Source organism: Phytophthora sojae, assembly GCF_000149755.1.
Source record: "Phytophthora sojae unplaced genomic scaffold PHYSOscaffold_4, whole genome shotgun sequence".
Lineage (NCBI taxonomy): Eukaryota > Oomycota > Peronosporomycetes > Peronosporales > Peronosporaceae > Phytophthora > Phytophthora sojae.
In genome coordinates, this window is record NW_009258118.1 from 7,149,183 (window position 1) to 7,165,522 (window position 16,340).

General features: G+C 55.3%; 7 protein-coding genes across 7 annotated transcripts in view; 3 read left to right on the forward strand and 4 right to left on the reverse strand.

The window, feature by feature from the left end:
• Positions 1 to 240, reverse strand: part of PHYSODRAFT_286132 (hypothetical protein) — a 1,239-nt gene extending 999 nt beyond the window's left edge. The window contains exon 1 of the mRNA XM_009529650.1: positions 1 to 240. This exon is cut by the window's left edge and continues 999 nt beyond it. The gene's annotated coding sequence lies outside the window, so the exon portion shown is untranslated.
• Positions 241 to 456: 216 nt separating this feature from the next.
• Positions 457 to 1,644, reverse strand: PHYSODRAFT_351392 (hypothetical protein; the record flags this gene model as incomplete). Its single annotated transcript, XM_009529651.1, has 1 exon — positions 457 to 1,644. One exon carries the CDS (start codon positions 1,642 to 1,644, stop codon positions 541 to 543), a length of 1,104 nt encoding a protein of 367 aa, XP_009527946.1. The 3' UTR covers positions 457 to 540.
• A 315-nt stretch (positions 1,645 to 1,959) lies between these two features.
• PHYSODRAFT_315386 (hypothetical protein) lies at positions 1,960 to 3,549 on the reverse strand (the record flags this gene model as incomplete). Its single annotated transcript, XM_009529652.1, has 2 exons — positions 1,960 to 3,316; positions 3,401 to 3,549. 2 exons carry the CDS (start codon positions 3,547 to 3,549, stop codon positions 1,960 to 1,962), a joined length of 1,506 nt encoding a protein of 501 aa, XP_009527947.1.
• A 204-nt stretch (positions 3,550 to 3,753) lies between these two features.
• PHYSODRAFT_559464 (hypothetical protein) lies at positions 3,754 to 4,555 on the forward strand (the record flags this gene model as incomplete). The annotated part of the gene is made up of 1 exon (XM_009529653.1): positions 3,754 to 4,555. One exon carries the CDS (start codon positions 3,754 to 3,756, stop codon positions 4,531 to 4,533), a length of 780 nt encoding a protein of 259 aa, XP_009527948.1. The 3' UTR covers positions 4,534 to 4,555.
• Positions 4,556 to 8,353: 3,798 nt separating this feature from the next.
• Positions 8,354 to 8,776, forward strand: PHYSODRAFT_499801 (hypothetical protein; the record flags this gene model as incomplete). Its single annotated transcript, XM_009529654.1, has 2 exons — positions 8,354 to 8,497; positions 8,561 to 8,776. Coding segments are annotated over 2 exons (360 nt in total), but the record flags the coding sequence as incomplete, so codon positions are not given.
• Positions 8,777 to 9,130: 354 nt separating this feature from the next.
• On the reverse strand, positions 9,131 to 9,463 carry PHYSODRAFT_332623 (hypothetical protein; the record flags this gene model as incomplete). Its single annotated transcript, XM_009529655.1, has 2 exons — positions 9,131 to 9,409; positions 9,437 to 9,463. The coding sequence occupies 2 exons, from the start codon at positions 9,461 to 9,463 to the stop codon at positions 9,131 to 9,133; spliced, it is 306 nt and encodes a 101-aa protein (XP_009527950.1).
• Positions 9,464 to 15,446: 5,983 nt separating this feature from the next.
• Positions 15,447 to 15,932, forward strand: PHYSODRAFT_332626 (hypothetical protein; the record flags this gene model as incomplete). Its single annotated transcript, XM_009529656.1, has 1 exon — positions 15,447 to 15,932. One exon carries the CDS (start codon positions 15,447 to 15,449, stop codon positions 15,930 to 15,932), a length of 486 nt encoding a protein of 161 aa, XP_009527951.1.
• Between the last annotated feature and the right edge of the window lie 408 nt (positions 15,933 to 16,340).

Sequence of the window (16,340 nt, forward strand, 5' to 3'; positions counted from 1 at the left end):
GGCCGCGCACCGTGGGCTTCTGGGGCGCGGCAGCCTGCGCTCGCCCTGCAGATATAAGAAACCATTATAGCATGTGGGGGGTTCACGCTATCACGACCGCTCTGTAACTAGAACAAGCGCTGACTAGTGAATGGCAGAGCAGCACGTAGCTACCTGCATCGACACATGCACTGCACGCAAAGCTCACGCAGCCTACCTAGCTCATTGCCCCGATCTACTGGTAAGGTATACAAGGTCGTACCGGTGCTGGCCGGTGCGATCCCTTCGTCCCCCATGACGTCTCGAGACGCTGTAAAGTTACCGACCGCTGTTTCTTCGTTCGGGCCCCGAATTTCTCAAAAATGGGGAGGAAAAATCGAGAGCCAGCGGTTTTGAGAGGTTCGACGACCAGTTTTGAGAGGGCCTGAGCGTGACTTGAACAAAGTATGAAGTTGAAGTGCGAGCTTGACTGTCAAACTTCTTAGCGATGAAGGTTATCATTTAACGTTAGCGTCAGCGTTAGCGCCAACGAGTAGCTTGAGGACCTTGCTAATACGGCCTTCACTTGGTCTCCTCGTCGGGGGCCTCGAGCGACTTGGCGGCCATCTCGAGCGCGCCTTCGTACGTGCGGTTGCCGCCGATGAAGCCGGCGCTGTGCACAAACGTGCAGCCCTCGATGCCGGACACAGTGGACAGCTCCGCGTCGCGCAGGCCGCGCCAAGCGGGCAGCAGGCCCTTGCGCAGCGCGAAGGATCCCGGCTCCGTGTTGAGCGCCTGCACGCGCGTCATGCTGCCCGTGGCGTCGTTGTACAGCACGAACTTGATCTGGCCGGAGATCATGAGCTTCTCCTCCAGGTCGTGCAGGTGCGACTTCCACGGGCAGTACTCGGGGAAGTGCACGATCTCGCCGGACTTGTGCGTCTGGAAGCGCTTGGACACGGCCTTCTCCACGATCTCACGCGCGGGCAGCCACGAGTGCACGAGGTCGTGGATGGCGTCCGTGAACTCCGTGATGGTCATGTACATGGCCTGCTGGAACTGCGCGTTGACGCGCGCCTCGCTCTGATCCTCGTTCCAGCGCGGGTTCAGGTAGCCCACGCGGTTGCTGAGGCTCGAGGACACCTGGTAGTTGTACGTGATCTTGGCGTCCCCGGCGGCGCTGGCCACCTCGACGCCGTTGTCGATGCCGTCGATGTGCTCGACGAAGTTCTTGTACGCCTTCTGGTGCAAAATGTCCAGCGTGGCGTCGTCCAGCGTGACGGGCGCGGCCAGCACCTGGATGATCTCGCGGCCGAAGTGATTGTACACGAGGCCGGCGCTCGACAGCTTGGTGTCGCGCTGGTCGAAGGTGCCCGCGAAGGAGCGCTGGTGGTGGTCGAAGCGCAGCGCCTGCGCGTCGTACACGCCGCCCACGTCCACGACAGCCTCGCACTGGGCCAGCTTGGCCTCGTCGCGCGTGCGCAGCACGTCGTGGGCCGCGAACTTGGGCAGCAGCTTCAGCATCGACACGGCCAGCGCCTCGTCGCAGTGGAACGTACCGTTGTGGGTGCCGATGTACTTCTTGGCGGCGCCCTCGGCCAGCTGGGACGTCACCTGCGCGCTGCGGAAGGCGGCGAAGCACGGGGAGGAGGCCACGAAGGCGGCGGCTTTTGTCGGGACGGCCATGGTTGATACACCGGTTGGATGGCACCACTGGAATGGAAAGTGACTTGCGTTGACTAGGGCGATTTGAAGGGACTATTCTGGAGCACAACTATTTGGTACAGGTCAAACCGAGGACTAGATTACACTTGCTGTGAGTATGACCCAAGTTGAAGTGGACCAAACTAAGACGTCGAGGTTGGTTCACAGCAGATTTCGTGAATTTATGTTCTCTATCCGTTGGACGAATGCTACAACGTTGTGTGCACGCTATGGCAGTATCTCGCTCTATTATCTATATCTAGTGAAACCAAAATCTATGAACGTGTCGTGAGAGGACTAAACCGTAGGCGCAGCCTCAGCTTGCTCCTGCCGAATAGGACCTGTCTTGATGAACTTGGCACAAAAGAAGCCCATGGTATCGAGCTCCGTATTGGCAGGGTCGAAGCGCTGCACGAGAGACGCCTCGTGGTCGTTGAGACCTTGGCCAGCCAACCCGCGGTCGCCGATGTGGGCCTCGCCTTGCGAAACAAGTTTAAGCGGATAGTTTTGCAGTGCGTGGTGCACCATCTGCTCGTTCTCCTTCGGGTTGATCGTGCACGTGGAGTACACGAGGGTGCCGCCAGGCTTCAGCAGAAATGCCGCAACCCACAGGAAGTTGCGCTGCATGTTGGTGTACTCAGCCAAGTTATCAGCATCTCCCGCGTGGAGCAACCGAGGGCGCAAGCCTAGCGCCGAGCAAGGAGGGTCCAGCAGAATGCGGTCGAAGGTTTCGGGGAAGAACCCTTCTACCTGGAGCAGACGTGCCTGGCTGGGAGTGTCCGCCTTTGCCCGAGCTAGAACCTGCGCCACACAGGTAAAGTCGCTGTTTCCCTGTGCGGCAGCCAATCCCGCGTCCACCTTATCCTTGGGTAGGACAGCATGGGTCGAGTCCATCTTGAGGGGCACGACACACTCGAGCTGCAGATCGTCGCAAAGGGTCCGCAGCTCCAATGCCTTCCTCTTCGAGCGGTCACACGCCACCAGCGTGCCCTTGTTCCGCATCAGCGTGGCCACATGAGACGTCTTGCCTCCGGGGGCCGCACACATGTCCAGAATCGCATCACCCTCCTGCGGATCCAGAGCGTGGGCCACCACCGAGCACGGAAGGTTCTGGACGTAGATCTGACCGTGCAGCACGCCGTTCATCGGTGGAGCATCATGACAGACCCGAACCAACTGAGTCACCGCCAGTCCCCTCACAGCCCGGAAAATCTCGGTGCGCGCCATCTTGGTCACGCCGCGAGCAATCAGCAGCTTGCGTCCATCGTGAGCGGCAAAGTCGCTGCCCCGCGTGTGGTTGTGGTCCAGATCAACGAACACATTGACCTCGTCCTCGGCGTTGATGCCGCTGCTGGCGCTCATGACTCCACGCGCGAAGATGTCGCTGCCACGCAGCACCGCCTCGCCGCAGAGTCGGTCCACCACGATACTCTTGAGTTCTGGGTTGAAATCGACCGCAGTATCGCCGCTAGCCGCCGACGGGATCATCAGCACGTCCGGCAGCGAGGCGTGGGCGAAGGCCTCGATGGGCTGGCGACTGGCGTCCAGCGCTGCCAATTGGGCGTTGAACCCATCCAGATGCGGCTTCAGGGCCTGCAGAGCCTCGTCCCGGGAAAGCTTGAGGGTGTTCACTCGGACGGCGGTGAAGGCGGGCCTGGGGTTGTTCAAACAAGCACGGAGTTAGTTATTTCGGCTTTATGACACGCTTTTTCCGGCTATGTGGGACTTGGGGACGTACGGTCGGGCGAGCGCGTGCTTGATGTTGGTCCAATGGGGTTCGCTGTAGGCGGCGCCGAGCTCCTGCTCCACTTGGTCGGGGAACGTCACGGAGAACGCGTCCAGCGTGGTGGCGCCCGGGACGGCGGTCGAGTCTTCCAGCGGAGCCATGCTGCGGGGATTGTAATGACTGGTGGAGTCTATGCAATTCAAAATAGTGCGTCGTGATTGGCTGAAATGTGGAGCTACGGTACGAGAAGGTGAGTGACGGTCACGTTGAAGTTGATCAGAGTGATGGTCAAATCGTAGCCGCAGATACACCTTCAACCTCATTTGCGAATCTACCAGCAACAGCAACTACACTACACACCAGCCATGGCCTCACGCGCCCGTACGTCCTCCTTCTCGACACAGCGCATTGCTGCGTCGTACGCTGGGCGTGGCAAACGCGCCAAGGCTATCGCAACCGCCGCCCCAAGCAAGAGGCAAATGGCCATCATCAACTGGGAGAACGTCCTCGCGCCGATGGACTGGTTGGCGGTCTACCTGGGCTTGGGAGCGACAAACGAAGCCATCGAGAGGGCGGTTGCGCGGTACAGGAGCTCGCCGGATCTGCTTCAGTCCCTGGCGGCGATCGAAGAGCGCGTCATGGAGCTTCTGACGGAGACCATGAAGCTCATTGACGGGCCAGTGTTCGTTGTGAGCGAGTACAGCACCGCCTACGTGGAGCTGGTGAGCAGTTTGTTCTTCCCGCGGCTGACGGCGGCACTGAGGAACGCTAAGAGCGGAATTTACGTCGTCGGCACCCCCAACACGCAGCTGACAGCTCTGGAGATGAAGCAGTGGAAGGTCAATTTGCTGCACACGGCGATCCACGAGCACCTATTTGCTGGGATCGATGAAGTCGTCACAACGAATCTGCTTGCGCGGTCGGCGTACGGTAGGATCAAAGTCGTGGCTCTATGCGCCAACGAAGCGGACGCCGCTGCAGCGTCCGGGATCCATTTGATCGCGCCAAATGCGGTCATCAAGCATGTGAGGGTTCAAGGTCCGAAGGCTGGATATACACATTCGCCTCAACCGCCACTGTCACTAGACGACTTTTACGCTCAGCTACAGAGCTTGATGCAGTTTGTCAGACAGAACGCGAACTAACCTGATTACATAAGATCGAAGCGGCTAGCTTCTCCGACTTTTAAAGCAACGTGTATGCCTACATACTTACTTTACAATTCGCTTGACAAATACATGTCCTAACTAGCCCCGGACTTGGTGAACACCCCACGATCCCTTGCATAAAGTGCCCCCCCCCCTCTCCTCCTCCCCCAAATACACCTTGTTCACAGACGTCTCTTATGCTGACGCTCGGCCAAAGCACGAGATCATCTAACCAGGGACAAATATATTTTGTGATGATGATGAGGTATATTGGATTAATTAAAATAATCCTAACAACCGTGCATCACGCCAATTGGCAAGACACACAGACGCAGTGCTCCAGCGAGCAGATATTCCGCAACACTTTACCACCAGGTTAGAGAACGAAATGAAGATCAGTAGTAGCGAAAAGGGGTTCCGGGATCATTATTCGATTCGGAACAGTTCCACATCTCTATAGTTTCTAGTTAATCTTTATTACCCAGCCTCAAAGCCCACTGGTGGGCTCGGTCCAAATCCCACGCGTGGGCTCAAAAACAATAGTTGTAGATAAGACGTTTTCGCTTTCCAAAGCAATGTAATTGATTCTAAAGAGCTCCAAATGGCACAATGAAGTACAAGTGACTAGCCACTGACCCCCAGAAGCAACAGCAATTATTTATCAGATCATAGTTAGTGCGGAAAGTCGTTTGGTAGTCTCCGTGCAGCCTATCTACCTCTAAAATGATAGCGGCAATGGCCCAAGCTCTACAGACACATTGAAAACAGCACATCAAGCTAAATGAATTCACGTGATGCATGCACTGTTGGGACATAACTGGTTAGCCTTCAACTGCCATAAGGCGTCACCTTGTTGTACCCATGACGAAATTGTAGGGGTTCCGACTCTGGGAGTAAATCAGTGACCCAGTAACGCTCTATCGAGTTGGTAGTGCTTACAATAGAGTCTACACAGTATTTGAAGTGTTTATCTGGTCGGCTCTTGCTAAGTTTCACCGCCTACCACCATTGGAACGGCTAAGAAACAAAATGTCGAACAGCTATAATAGGTATTTTTTGGCCCAATCTTAGCCGCTGTTGCTACTAACGGAAATTACCGAATAATACCCCGGGCACTATTTATTAGTACCCTCCCATTTTCAAAACAAATATGCTAAATTATGGATATTACACAGTATAAACATGATTTCGACAATTTATACTGTGTAATATCCATAATTTAGCATATTTGTTTTGTATCTTTGTATGTAAATAACATTGTAACCCTGGGATACACATTGGGTTACGTTTTAGAGGGTACTCTACGGGTAAGGGGTATTATTCGGGAATTTACGTTACTGCAGTACCCTAATTAGTCGTGTGACTTAAATAGTCATGCATCGTACTTATACGAAATTTTACGGTATGTACATCTAAATTAGTCGTGCACCTGAATTAGGCATGTACCAAAACAATCTATAGGAGAACACTGGTTAAGCTTGACAGCCAACCACTCCACCGCCGGCTACACCGTGCTGTTCTAAGACCACAGCACTCCCATTCTCCAATTACAATGGCCGACGACGCAGCACGAAGCCTGCAGCAGGTCGTGCCTCTATGCGACCGGGTTCGGTGCACCGACTGGATGGAGCTGGACCAAGCCCTTCGCGGCTCGAAAGGTCTCTACGGGCGAACAGTGGACTTCTTCTCGGCCCTCTTCCGCTTTTCCGACCGGCGTGTGAACATGAACAAGGCCCGTGACTGGTGGAAGAAGCGAGAAGAGACAGCGGCCAGCCTCGAAGACCCAGCGCAGCTCAAGTTTGCGACCAGCCGACAGCGCATCCGCCACCAGTTCGTTGTGGAGACGCTGTGGTGGAGTGGATCCGCTGGAATTAGCAGGGATCCCACACTCACACACTGCGCCCAGACACCGACTAACGGAGGGGGTACTCCGATAACCGTAGGTTGCTGAGTGGTTCACCTTGTGTACCCGTCGGCGGGCGGGATCTGCTCTCTCGTTGACACGAGATGCGCAGCGGGTGAACTTGAATGTCCTTGGCGGGGACTTGGGGAGATGTTGGGGTAGATCCGCTGTGGAGGTTCCTTCACGCGGGTCTGGGTAGGTTGATCCTTGGTCTTGGCCGTAGATCTTGTGGATCCGATAAGTAATATAGCGGATCCGGAGTTGTTGCTGTAATGGGCCTACTTTGGCTCACTACTTTAGCATACACGTGTGCGCATGTGTACGAGGAAGCGTAGCTTAGTTTACGCTAGAGTTAATTATACTCGGACCGCCGAGTATAGATTAATCTAAATAAACGATCCAAATAATGTTGTTGGGCTAAAATGAGAACTGCTATTTTTGTTTTATGTTTCTGACTTCCTCTAAATGTAATATTCTAAACTGGGAATCTGCCAACGGCTGGTTGGCAGAATTCCAATGCTATGCATGTCGCTCATTGGCTAAAAGATGCTGTTTTCAGCCAATAGGAATCCTAAGTCTCTATGGACCACCCGTCGTGGTGATCGTAAATGTATGTATCCTTTGGTGTGTCTACACCAAGTACGAGAAAGTCTTTCAAACCTCTAACAGACGTCGTGTCTGTTAGAGTTACAAGTGACTGTAGCCACTTGTGCGTGTAACCCTGTTAAACCACCCCCCCCCCCTCAAGGTTAGACGCGCCGAGTCACGGCACGTCAATCAGGAAATTGACCATTCGTCAATTCTTCACGTTGGGAGAAAAAAAAATCGAGATCATTCCGCAAAGAGATCGCCTCAGAAGAAGACCGCCGCTGAAGCAGAGGGGAATACCTCCGCCGGGATAGAGACTCTCTCTACCCCCGAGTACCTCGAGCGTCACAAAGCAAAGCGTGACGCTCTTGCTGTCAAGACTGCGGCGGGGACAACTCAACCGGAGATTGTCAAGGTTCCTCTGTAGTCAACGCCGCTGTTGACTACGGGGACGGCGACGAGGAGATGGAAGAGGGCGAGGCCTCTTCTAGCAAGCGCAAGGAGTCTATCGACAGTGATAGTCTCGACCCGCATGCTGGGTCGAGACGCCCTCGTGAAGGAGACGACTCGGACGCTTCGAGCTCGAAGCGTCCGCGCGGCGAGAGCGACACTCCGCGCTCTGCTGCTGGGGCTTTAAGCTCTCCGCGCGCTGCTCAGGCAGCGCGCGGTCCGTGGATGCCGTCCGCGTCAGAGATTGCAGACCGTGTGGGCAACACTGTGCCTCCAAACGAAATCACGCTGTACGTATGCAGCGGTATCCACGACGATGCTGTTGCGGAGGAGCAGCGCTTTGATCCGTTAACGAATCAAAGGCGCGATTATTACATCGGGCTCTTCCACGAGCTCCGGTACTTCTCCAGCAAGAAGACCTCTTATCGCAGCAAAGTGCCTGAGTGGCAGGCACTTTGTCAAAGTTGGAACGCTTTTGTTGAAAACTTCAACAGGAAACCGGCTGCTTACCGCGAGCGGGTTAAGCATGCCCGTGAACGCTTCGAGACATTCTCGAGGCTGGAGCAGCTCCACAGATCTTCTGTGGACGCTGGTATTCCATGCGCTGTGCCCGAAGACCAACAGTGCACGTTGTGTCTTCCGGGTGCGGCGCGCTTGAGCGACCGCGACCTAACCGGGTACACGACGATTCGTGTACCTGCTAGTCTTAAGGATCTCCGTGCCAAGTTCTTGGCATGCGAGGAACGTGACGATCGTGGGACTTCGGGCGCTGTAGGTGACTACACCGCTCGCACTACCTTCGTGTCGGCAGTGTGCGGTGAGCTTCGTACGCCCTCACCATTTCCGGAACGTCCTGCAGCAGGATGTCCCGCGGCTCCCATGTATCTTGGTGGGGCGGAAACCCTTTCCAACGAATACGATAACGAACCGGCTGCCGGTTCGTTTTCGGGATACTATGGTTCACAATACGCTCAACAATCCAGCGTGTTGAGCCGCGGGCGTCGCGGATTGGAGGCGGCGGTGGTGGGAACACGCCCCGGGTATGGTCAACCTGGGGTTGGCCTTGGCCCAACGCTCCAGGAGCGGGTCGCTGCTGTGGAACAGTATCAGAGCCGGGAGTTCGCCGCTCTGAAGCAGGAGGTGGTGATCCTGAGGGCTCAAGTCGCTCAGGGTTCGCAGACCGCGTCGGACATCTCTGTCGACGTGGGAGATCGCGTCGCACGCTTGGTCCAGCGCGTTCACGCGTTGGAGCAGAGGTTCGCTCCCGCTGGGGCTTCCACTTCGAGCCAGCCGAGCTAGGTGGCTCGTGCTGGCGGTATGGCTTCAGCCGCCCGACGTAAAAGGTCGGATGGAGGCGCATGCTAGATGGAATATCTAGCGTGTAGGCGTTGCCATGCCGTGCCAACACCGTGAACGGCCCGATGAAGCACGGAGCGAGCATGCTCGCCCCGAAGTCGGAAACTGCATGTTTAGGTATGCTAACAAAACCAATGAACTCTTCTTGAACCCATTAGTGTTGCCCCTACCAACATTGTCTGCGTTCAGCTTCTGTCGGTCGACAGAAGCTGCAATAGCGTCTTGGACAAACCTAATAACGGCTTGTCTGTGCTGCACGTAGTTGATTGCGTCCGAGCTGAATTCATTCAGCTCGTTTCAAGCAGTAGGCCCGGCCTCTGCGTTCGTCTTCGCGGTGTATGTGCCCTGCACAGACCCGTTCTTCTTGTTCTTGTCAGTGTCTGTGCCCCGCACAGACCCGTTCTTCTTCTTCTTGTTCTTGTTGATGTCTGTGCCCCGCACAGACACGTTCTTCGTGCGCTTGTCGGCGTCTGTGCCCTGCACAGACGCGCGGTTCTTGGCTTTACTTCGTGTCGTTGCGGCTGACACTGTGCAAGTGTCAGCGGCTGCTGCGTTGCAGTCGACGCGAAGCTCTTGCTGGCCTATGGCTCAGCGCCTTCTGACAAAGCTCGTCAGAAGCTGCCGAAGCATCTTCGTGCTCGTGCACACCGTTATCGGGTGCACGACGGGTTATTACTCTACAGTGCAGTCGACGACAACGCGGACCGCGTTGTCGTGCCCAATGACCAAGACCTGTGACTCAGGATCATGTATAAGTATCACGATGCACCGACTGCGGGGCATCCGGGCCGTGTGAAGACATACCTTCTTCTCACGCGGGACTTCTACTGGGCCCACCAGTACAAATGGGTGCGCAAGTACGTCCTTGCTTGCGAGGTTTGTCTACGTGTGAAGCCTGCGCCTTCCGCGCAGGCTCCCTTGCAGTTACTGCCGGCTCCGTCGGAGTGTTGGCAGTCCATGTCTTTGGACTTCGTGCTCGGTCTTCCCCCGGACAGCCAGGGGAACACGGGCATTGTGGTCTTTGTTGACCGCTTCAGCAAGATGTACCATCTTGCTGCGGTACCTGCTGAAGTGACTGCGAAACAGACGGCACGTCTGTTCGTTGACATGGTGTTCAAACACCATGGCATGCCGATCGACATTGTGTCGGATCGAGACCCGCGCTTCACTGCACACCTTCGGCAAGAAGTGTTTACACTTCTTAGGAGTCAACTTTCGATGTCGACTGCGGACCATCCGCTGACGGACGGGCAGACCGAGCGCATGAACCGCGTGCTCGTAGACGTTCTTAAGAGCTACGCTCACTCGTTCCAACACTGGAGCGAGTGCCTGCCGATGGCGGAGTTCGCCATCAACAACTCGGTGCATGCCTCGACCGGGCATACACCCTTCTACGTGAATGCCATCAGGCACCCACGCCTCCCGAGTCTACTCGGGATGGCGGCTCCTTCCTTAAGTGGGGGAGGATCTCCCGCACGACGCGGACGCGACCTTCACGTCGTCCAACAGTGACGACGTTGGTGTGCTCGATCGCATGGCGTCAATGGCTTTGACGTCGGCATCAGTCGTGGCGTAGTCAGGTCGACGCGAGAGCGCGTCGGCCACGAAGAATGAGAGCCATCTCGCCATCCGTTGCGAGATGTGCGGCGACTTCACAGCCGTCCGCAGCGACGCGTGGTCTGTATAGACCACGAACGGTTTGCTTCCGAGTAGATACACTCGGAACTTCGCGAGTGCGTACTTCATGGCAAGGGGCTCCTTGTCATGTACCGGGTAGTTGCGCTCAGCTGGCTTCAGCTGACGCGATTGGTAGTAGACGACACGATCACGACCCTCGTGATCGTGCTGCATCAAAGCACATCCGATTGCGAAGTCGGATACGTTACACACAACGTGGAACGGGCGATCTTGGTCGGTCACCGCTAAGGTCGGCGCCCCAGTCAAGCCCCGCTTGACTGCATCGAAGGCCTGCTGACACTCAGCAGTCCAAATCCACTCGGCGTCCTTCTTCAGGAGCTGTGACAGCGGACGTATCATGCCCGCGTAGTTCTTCACATTACTAACACAAGTACGTGGCCAAGCCAAGGAACTGCCGGAGTTCCTTCACGTTCGACGGCGTCGGCCACTCATTGATCACTCTGACCTTCTCAGGGTCAGGGCGGACACCGTTCTTCCCAACGAGACACCCGAGCACGGGTATCTCGCTCGCCCCGAAGATGCACTTCTTCAGGTTCGCATAGAGCTTGTGCTTGCGCATGAGCGCAAGCAGCTTCCGGAGATGCACCTTGTCCATCGCAACATCGCTCATCCCGTCCGCAACCCGGCTGTGGGTGGACGAACACATCGTCGAAGTAGCTCGGTGCGAAGTCGCGCACCTGTTCAAGGTCGCAGGAGCGTTCTTCAGACCCTGCGGCATCACTAGCCACTCCCAGAGCATGCCGCTCGGCGTGCTCACAGCCGTGAGAGGGATATCGCTCTCACGCATGAGGATTTGATAGAACCCATCGCGCAGATCAAGAGCACTGTAGATAGTGCTCCTGGCCATCGAATCGATGATGACATCTTTTCGCGGTATCGGTGTCTGCGCCGGTATCGTCGCATCGTTCAGCTTGTTGTACGCATGAACGATGCGCCAACCGCCCTGTGGCTTCTTGACACAGAACGTCGGAGCACTGTGCGGGGACTTCGATTCCCGCACTTGTCCAGCTTTGCGACGACTTTCGAAGAAGTCGTCGATCGCTTTAACCTGCTCTCGCGGCAGTGGCCACTGCCGCGTGACACAGTACTTCATGCCCGGCACGAGATCAATATCGCGCTGAATGCCCTTGTCCTGCGGAAGCTCCGCAGGGATCTCTTCCGGAAGTACGTCCGCGTACTCCCGTAGAATTTCGTAGAAGGGACTCGTCCTCAGCGAGTCTCAACTCTGCTCCTCAAAGCGCTCCTTCTTCGTCTTCGCACTGAGAGTGTCCTCACTCTCAGTGGTGCTCTCCATGAAGACCTGCCTCAGTTCTTCATTCTCGCTCCTCGTTCTCTCGGCGTCCGAGAGAATGCATATTTGCTCGATGCGTCCATCGTGCAAGTCACGCGCGAAGCGCTTCCAGCTCATTACTGGAAGCGAAGTCAACTCCGACGCTTGCGTCGGAGGATTAGCGAGAGTCATCTCCCAGTACCGGAACCCGGCACAGGCGTCAAGACGTTCAACGTCTCGACGTCCGGCTTCTCAGCCTCTGTCTGCCCGGCAGACATTTCTTGTAGCGCCTCGGCCCCAGGACGAGACTTGCGTAGCGGCCTTCGCATGCGCCGTCTTCTTGTTTTGCGGAGTCCGGCTCCGCTTGGTTCTTGACCTCGTCCAGGCCCAGCCGTGGACGAGTGTTCTTCTTGTATACCGGCGGCCGGTATATCCCGCGGGCGGGCGACTTCAAGCCCGGCTTGGTCGCCTGGCGCTTCGTCGTGCAGCCCGGCTGCACGACAGCATGCAAGTTTTTCCGGTGCGGGACATTTGCAACCGTCCACACCGCTTGCAGCGTCGGCTCCCGGAGCCGACACGCCATCTTTACCTCGACGCCTGTTATTGGCGGAGCTCTTCGTTACAAAGGGCGCGTCGACTCCCGGAGTCGACGCGAAATTCCTTTTCGCAGCGCCGGTTCCCGGAACCGTCGCGACTTTAATACCTCGACGCCAACCATTGGCGGAGTCCCCCATTACGTAGGGTGCGTCGGCTCCCCGAGCCGACGAATCAAATTCGTCGATGCGACTTCAATACCTCGACGCCAACCATTGGCAGAGACCCCCATTACGGAGGGTGCGTCGGCTCCCCGAGCCGACGAATCAAATTCACCCAATCCATCGACTCCCGGAGTCGACGGCGTTTCGTCACCTTGACTCTTATTATTGACCAAAACTGATTCAATCAGATTCGCGTCAGCCTCCACGGCTGAGGCGTGTGACTCTCCTGCGTCATCCATGCCCGTTGAGGTCGGAGACTCTTCTTGATTCGCGGAAAAGCGGGTGTCGATCTCCGAGATCAACACATTTCCTTGATTAGCTGTCGGTGGCGATGCCGACGCTAGCTGCTCTTGCGCGCGTGCTCGCGCGCGCCCAGGGCGCTCCGGGACAGCGGCAATAGGCGCTGTCTCGAGTGGGGAGTCGCACGCACCGACAGGTGCGTGCGTAGCGGCAACAGGGCCATCGCTCACTGTTCCGCTGTCGCGACCGAAGTGCACGAGAGTGCGCTTCTCCCAATCGACGACCGGATAATGCTGTGCAAGCCACAGCATGCCTAATACAATGTCAAACTTATCGTCCAGATCCAGGACGATAAAGGTCTCGACAAACTCTTGATCTTCATACGTGAAGCGCACGCGTACCATGCGCTTCTCGGTCTTCACGACGGCACCCGTTGCCAGTCGTACCTCCAGCAGACTTCGAGGTATCTTTAAATCCTCGAAGTCAAGCCTTGATAGACTTCGCAGTCGAACAAAGTTGTTCGACGCGCCCGAATCAACCAAAGCACGAAGAGAGTTGCTCTCTCTCTCTTCGAAGACACGTTCAAGATGACAAGGTTCGGCTTGCCATCATGCATTTTGCAGTAGGAAGGGTCCTCACTGGGGACTGCAGTCCTCAGTGTCGCATGTTCGAGTTGGATATGCGTGACTGCTTCACCAGTAGGGCGCCCCGCGCCTACTGGGCTCCAGCGGTTTTGTTTGTCCGCGACGATGCCCGGCATCGCCGCGTCGACCACCATCTCGGTGCACGGGTGCCGTGCACACTCGGGCATAGTGACCGATCCTTCCGCAACGGAAGCATCGTACATTACTTCCTTGTTGCTGTTGATAATCAACAGCCGTTGCATTCGAGAGGTTCATTGGTTCCGGACCTCCCGCTATCGCAACCGGAGGCGATCGCAGCCTCGGCGCATTCGCATACAGCTTAGCCTGCCGCAGGCTAAACTCCTCCTGCATTGCAAGAGTAATTGCAGCTTCGAGAGTACTCGGGTACTCACGGAAGAGATAGGTCTTCACAGGCCCATTTCTAAGTCATTTCATGAACGTGACGACCTTAGTCGCCTCGTCTATCGGGTTGGTCACAATATTCGAGACCAAATACCGTGCTCTCTGCGCGTAAGCATGGACATCATGCTAACCCTGCTGTAGGTCGAGGAACTCTGCCCTCGACCGGAACTCGTTTTGCGGGGGCTCAAATGCTTGTCTGAGCTCATCCTTGAAACCTCGTACGTGCTGAAGCACGTAGGATCAGAGAGTCGGCGTCCATACGCCCGACTTCTCGCTCGTCCGCCAAGGCATGACATGGCGAACGCAACCTTGGACAACGGGTCGACGATACGTCGAGCCGCAATGGCAGTGTCGAGTTCGACAAGCCAACGGAGGAGAGGCTCGCCCTCTCTTCCGACATGTTGCTCACGTTTAGCTTCAACGATTGTCCACGCGGTGTCGTCTCCGACGCCACCGTGGTAGAGGAAGCAGCATCACGCTGCTCCTTCATGATAAACCCGAGAGCAACACCATGTTGCTCTGTCGACGATAGCGTACGCAGCATCGCAGCCACTGCCGCCTCCCCAATGACTGTTGACAGTCGATGGAGTGCCTCCCACTCTGGATCCGACAGGTGGAGGCAGTCAGCGCGTGCAACATGAGTTGCAGGCGAAGTGGAGCTTTCCATGGGCACCTCCGCGCTCATGAAAAGGTTCTCGGCCTCTCGTTCGTACAGCTCCGTACCAATTTCAGGTAGTCGGTCGTTGGACGGACTACGAAGTGCTTCCAGGTGTAATGGGCCTACCTTGGCTCACTACTACGGCTTACACGTATGCGCACGTGTATGAGGAAGCGTAGGTTTCTTTTACTTGAGTTAAGTATACTCGAGATCCACAAGTATACTTTAAACAAGATAAAGACTCCAAGTAGCGGGTTTTGGTAAAAGATGAGAACTGCTATTTTTGTTTTATGTTTCTGACTTCCTCAAAATGTAATATTCTAAACTAGGAATCTGCCAACGGCTGGTTGGTAGGATTCTGCTAACATGCAATTCACTCATTGGCTAAAAGATGCTGCTTTCAGCCAATTGAAATCCTAAATGTGCATGGACCACCCGTCGTGGTGGTCGTAAATGTATGTAGCCATTGGTGTACCTTACACCAAGGTCGAGGAAGTGTTCAAACCTCTAACAGACATCGCAACAAGTGACTGTAGCCACTTGTGCGTGTAACTCCGTTACATCTTTCTTCTATTCCAGGAAGAATGCCAGCGCTGGAAGGTCGTCGTGAGACTCTTGTAAATAAAGCGACGAGAGGGAGTTGCTGACAGGGGTGGTTCGCGCCTAATGAGATCTTGATATATAGAAAAATTGTTTTAAAATTTGTCCTGTCAAAATTTGTCCCATTGTGATACTATACATAATTGTAGTGTTGATCTTGCGTCTGGGCAGTTTTACCCGGACGGATTAACCAGTTAATAAGGGTTTTGGGCGTTGGATTTCGGTGCATCTTTTTAATGCGGGATAAAACGTGACCAAGGGCGGATAAAAGGGCGTATTAAACGGAGTCGCATTAAACCGTTTTATGTAGGTTTTGGAAGGCACCCATTAGGCGCCTTCCAAAATGGAGTATCCGTTGAGTCCAGAATCTCCATGCGCAACGCCTGAATGCGAAGGTCCGGTCGAGTTCGAGATGGAAGATTTCCCGGAAGAGCGAAGTGTGATTGACACGTCTGTCTGCGCGATGGAGCTCCGTTTAGATAAGGTGCAAGTGGAAGGTAACGACCTTCTATTTGTGGAAGGTCTCGTGCAAGGGCGACGTCTGAAAATGTTGGTTGACTCTGGAGCGACGCACACCATTGTGCGACGCGATCTGCTAGTGGCTCCTGCTGGGACGCGGGAAGAAAGGATTCAGGCCCGCGACTTTGAAGGAAGACTGTCCGTGACTACATCGAAGAAGTTCACGGTGGACATGACGGTGGAAGATCGCTTATGTCCAGTCGAGATGGTGGAGTGGCCCTTACGACAGGACTTTGACGGCATTCTCGGTAAGTCGTGGCTTCGTCGCGAGAACCCCGATATTGACTGGGCGGCTGGCACTGTGTCGTAGCAACACCCACCTCGCCGTAATTTGCCTCGAGAATGGACACCACCTCCGGGTCCTAAACCGGAGATCGAATATGTAGACGCGGACGAATTTCAACGCAATCTCAGGACCGGGATGTAACGGATTTTCCCGAATACAAGACCTGTAGGAAATAGAAGTCCGGTCAGGAATTGGTTGGAGTGCCTGAAAATAGAAGTCCTGTATCAAATAAAAGACCGGACATTTATTTTTTTAACCCTTTCGTGAGCAAGTCACTAAGTATACTATACAAACTCAAGGTACTTGAAAATCAAAGGGGCATTCTGCTCCGTTCGAGCATGTAGCCATCCCTGCCTCTTGTTGGGTACACAAATGGAACAGGGCAAAATGCCCCCAACGGGCAGGACAAACCTTGCGTCTTGATAGGCCAAA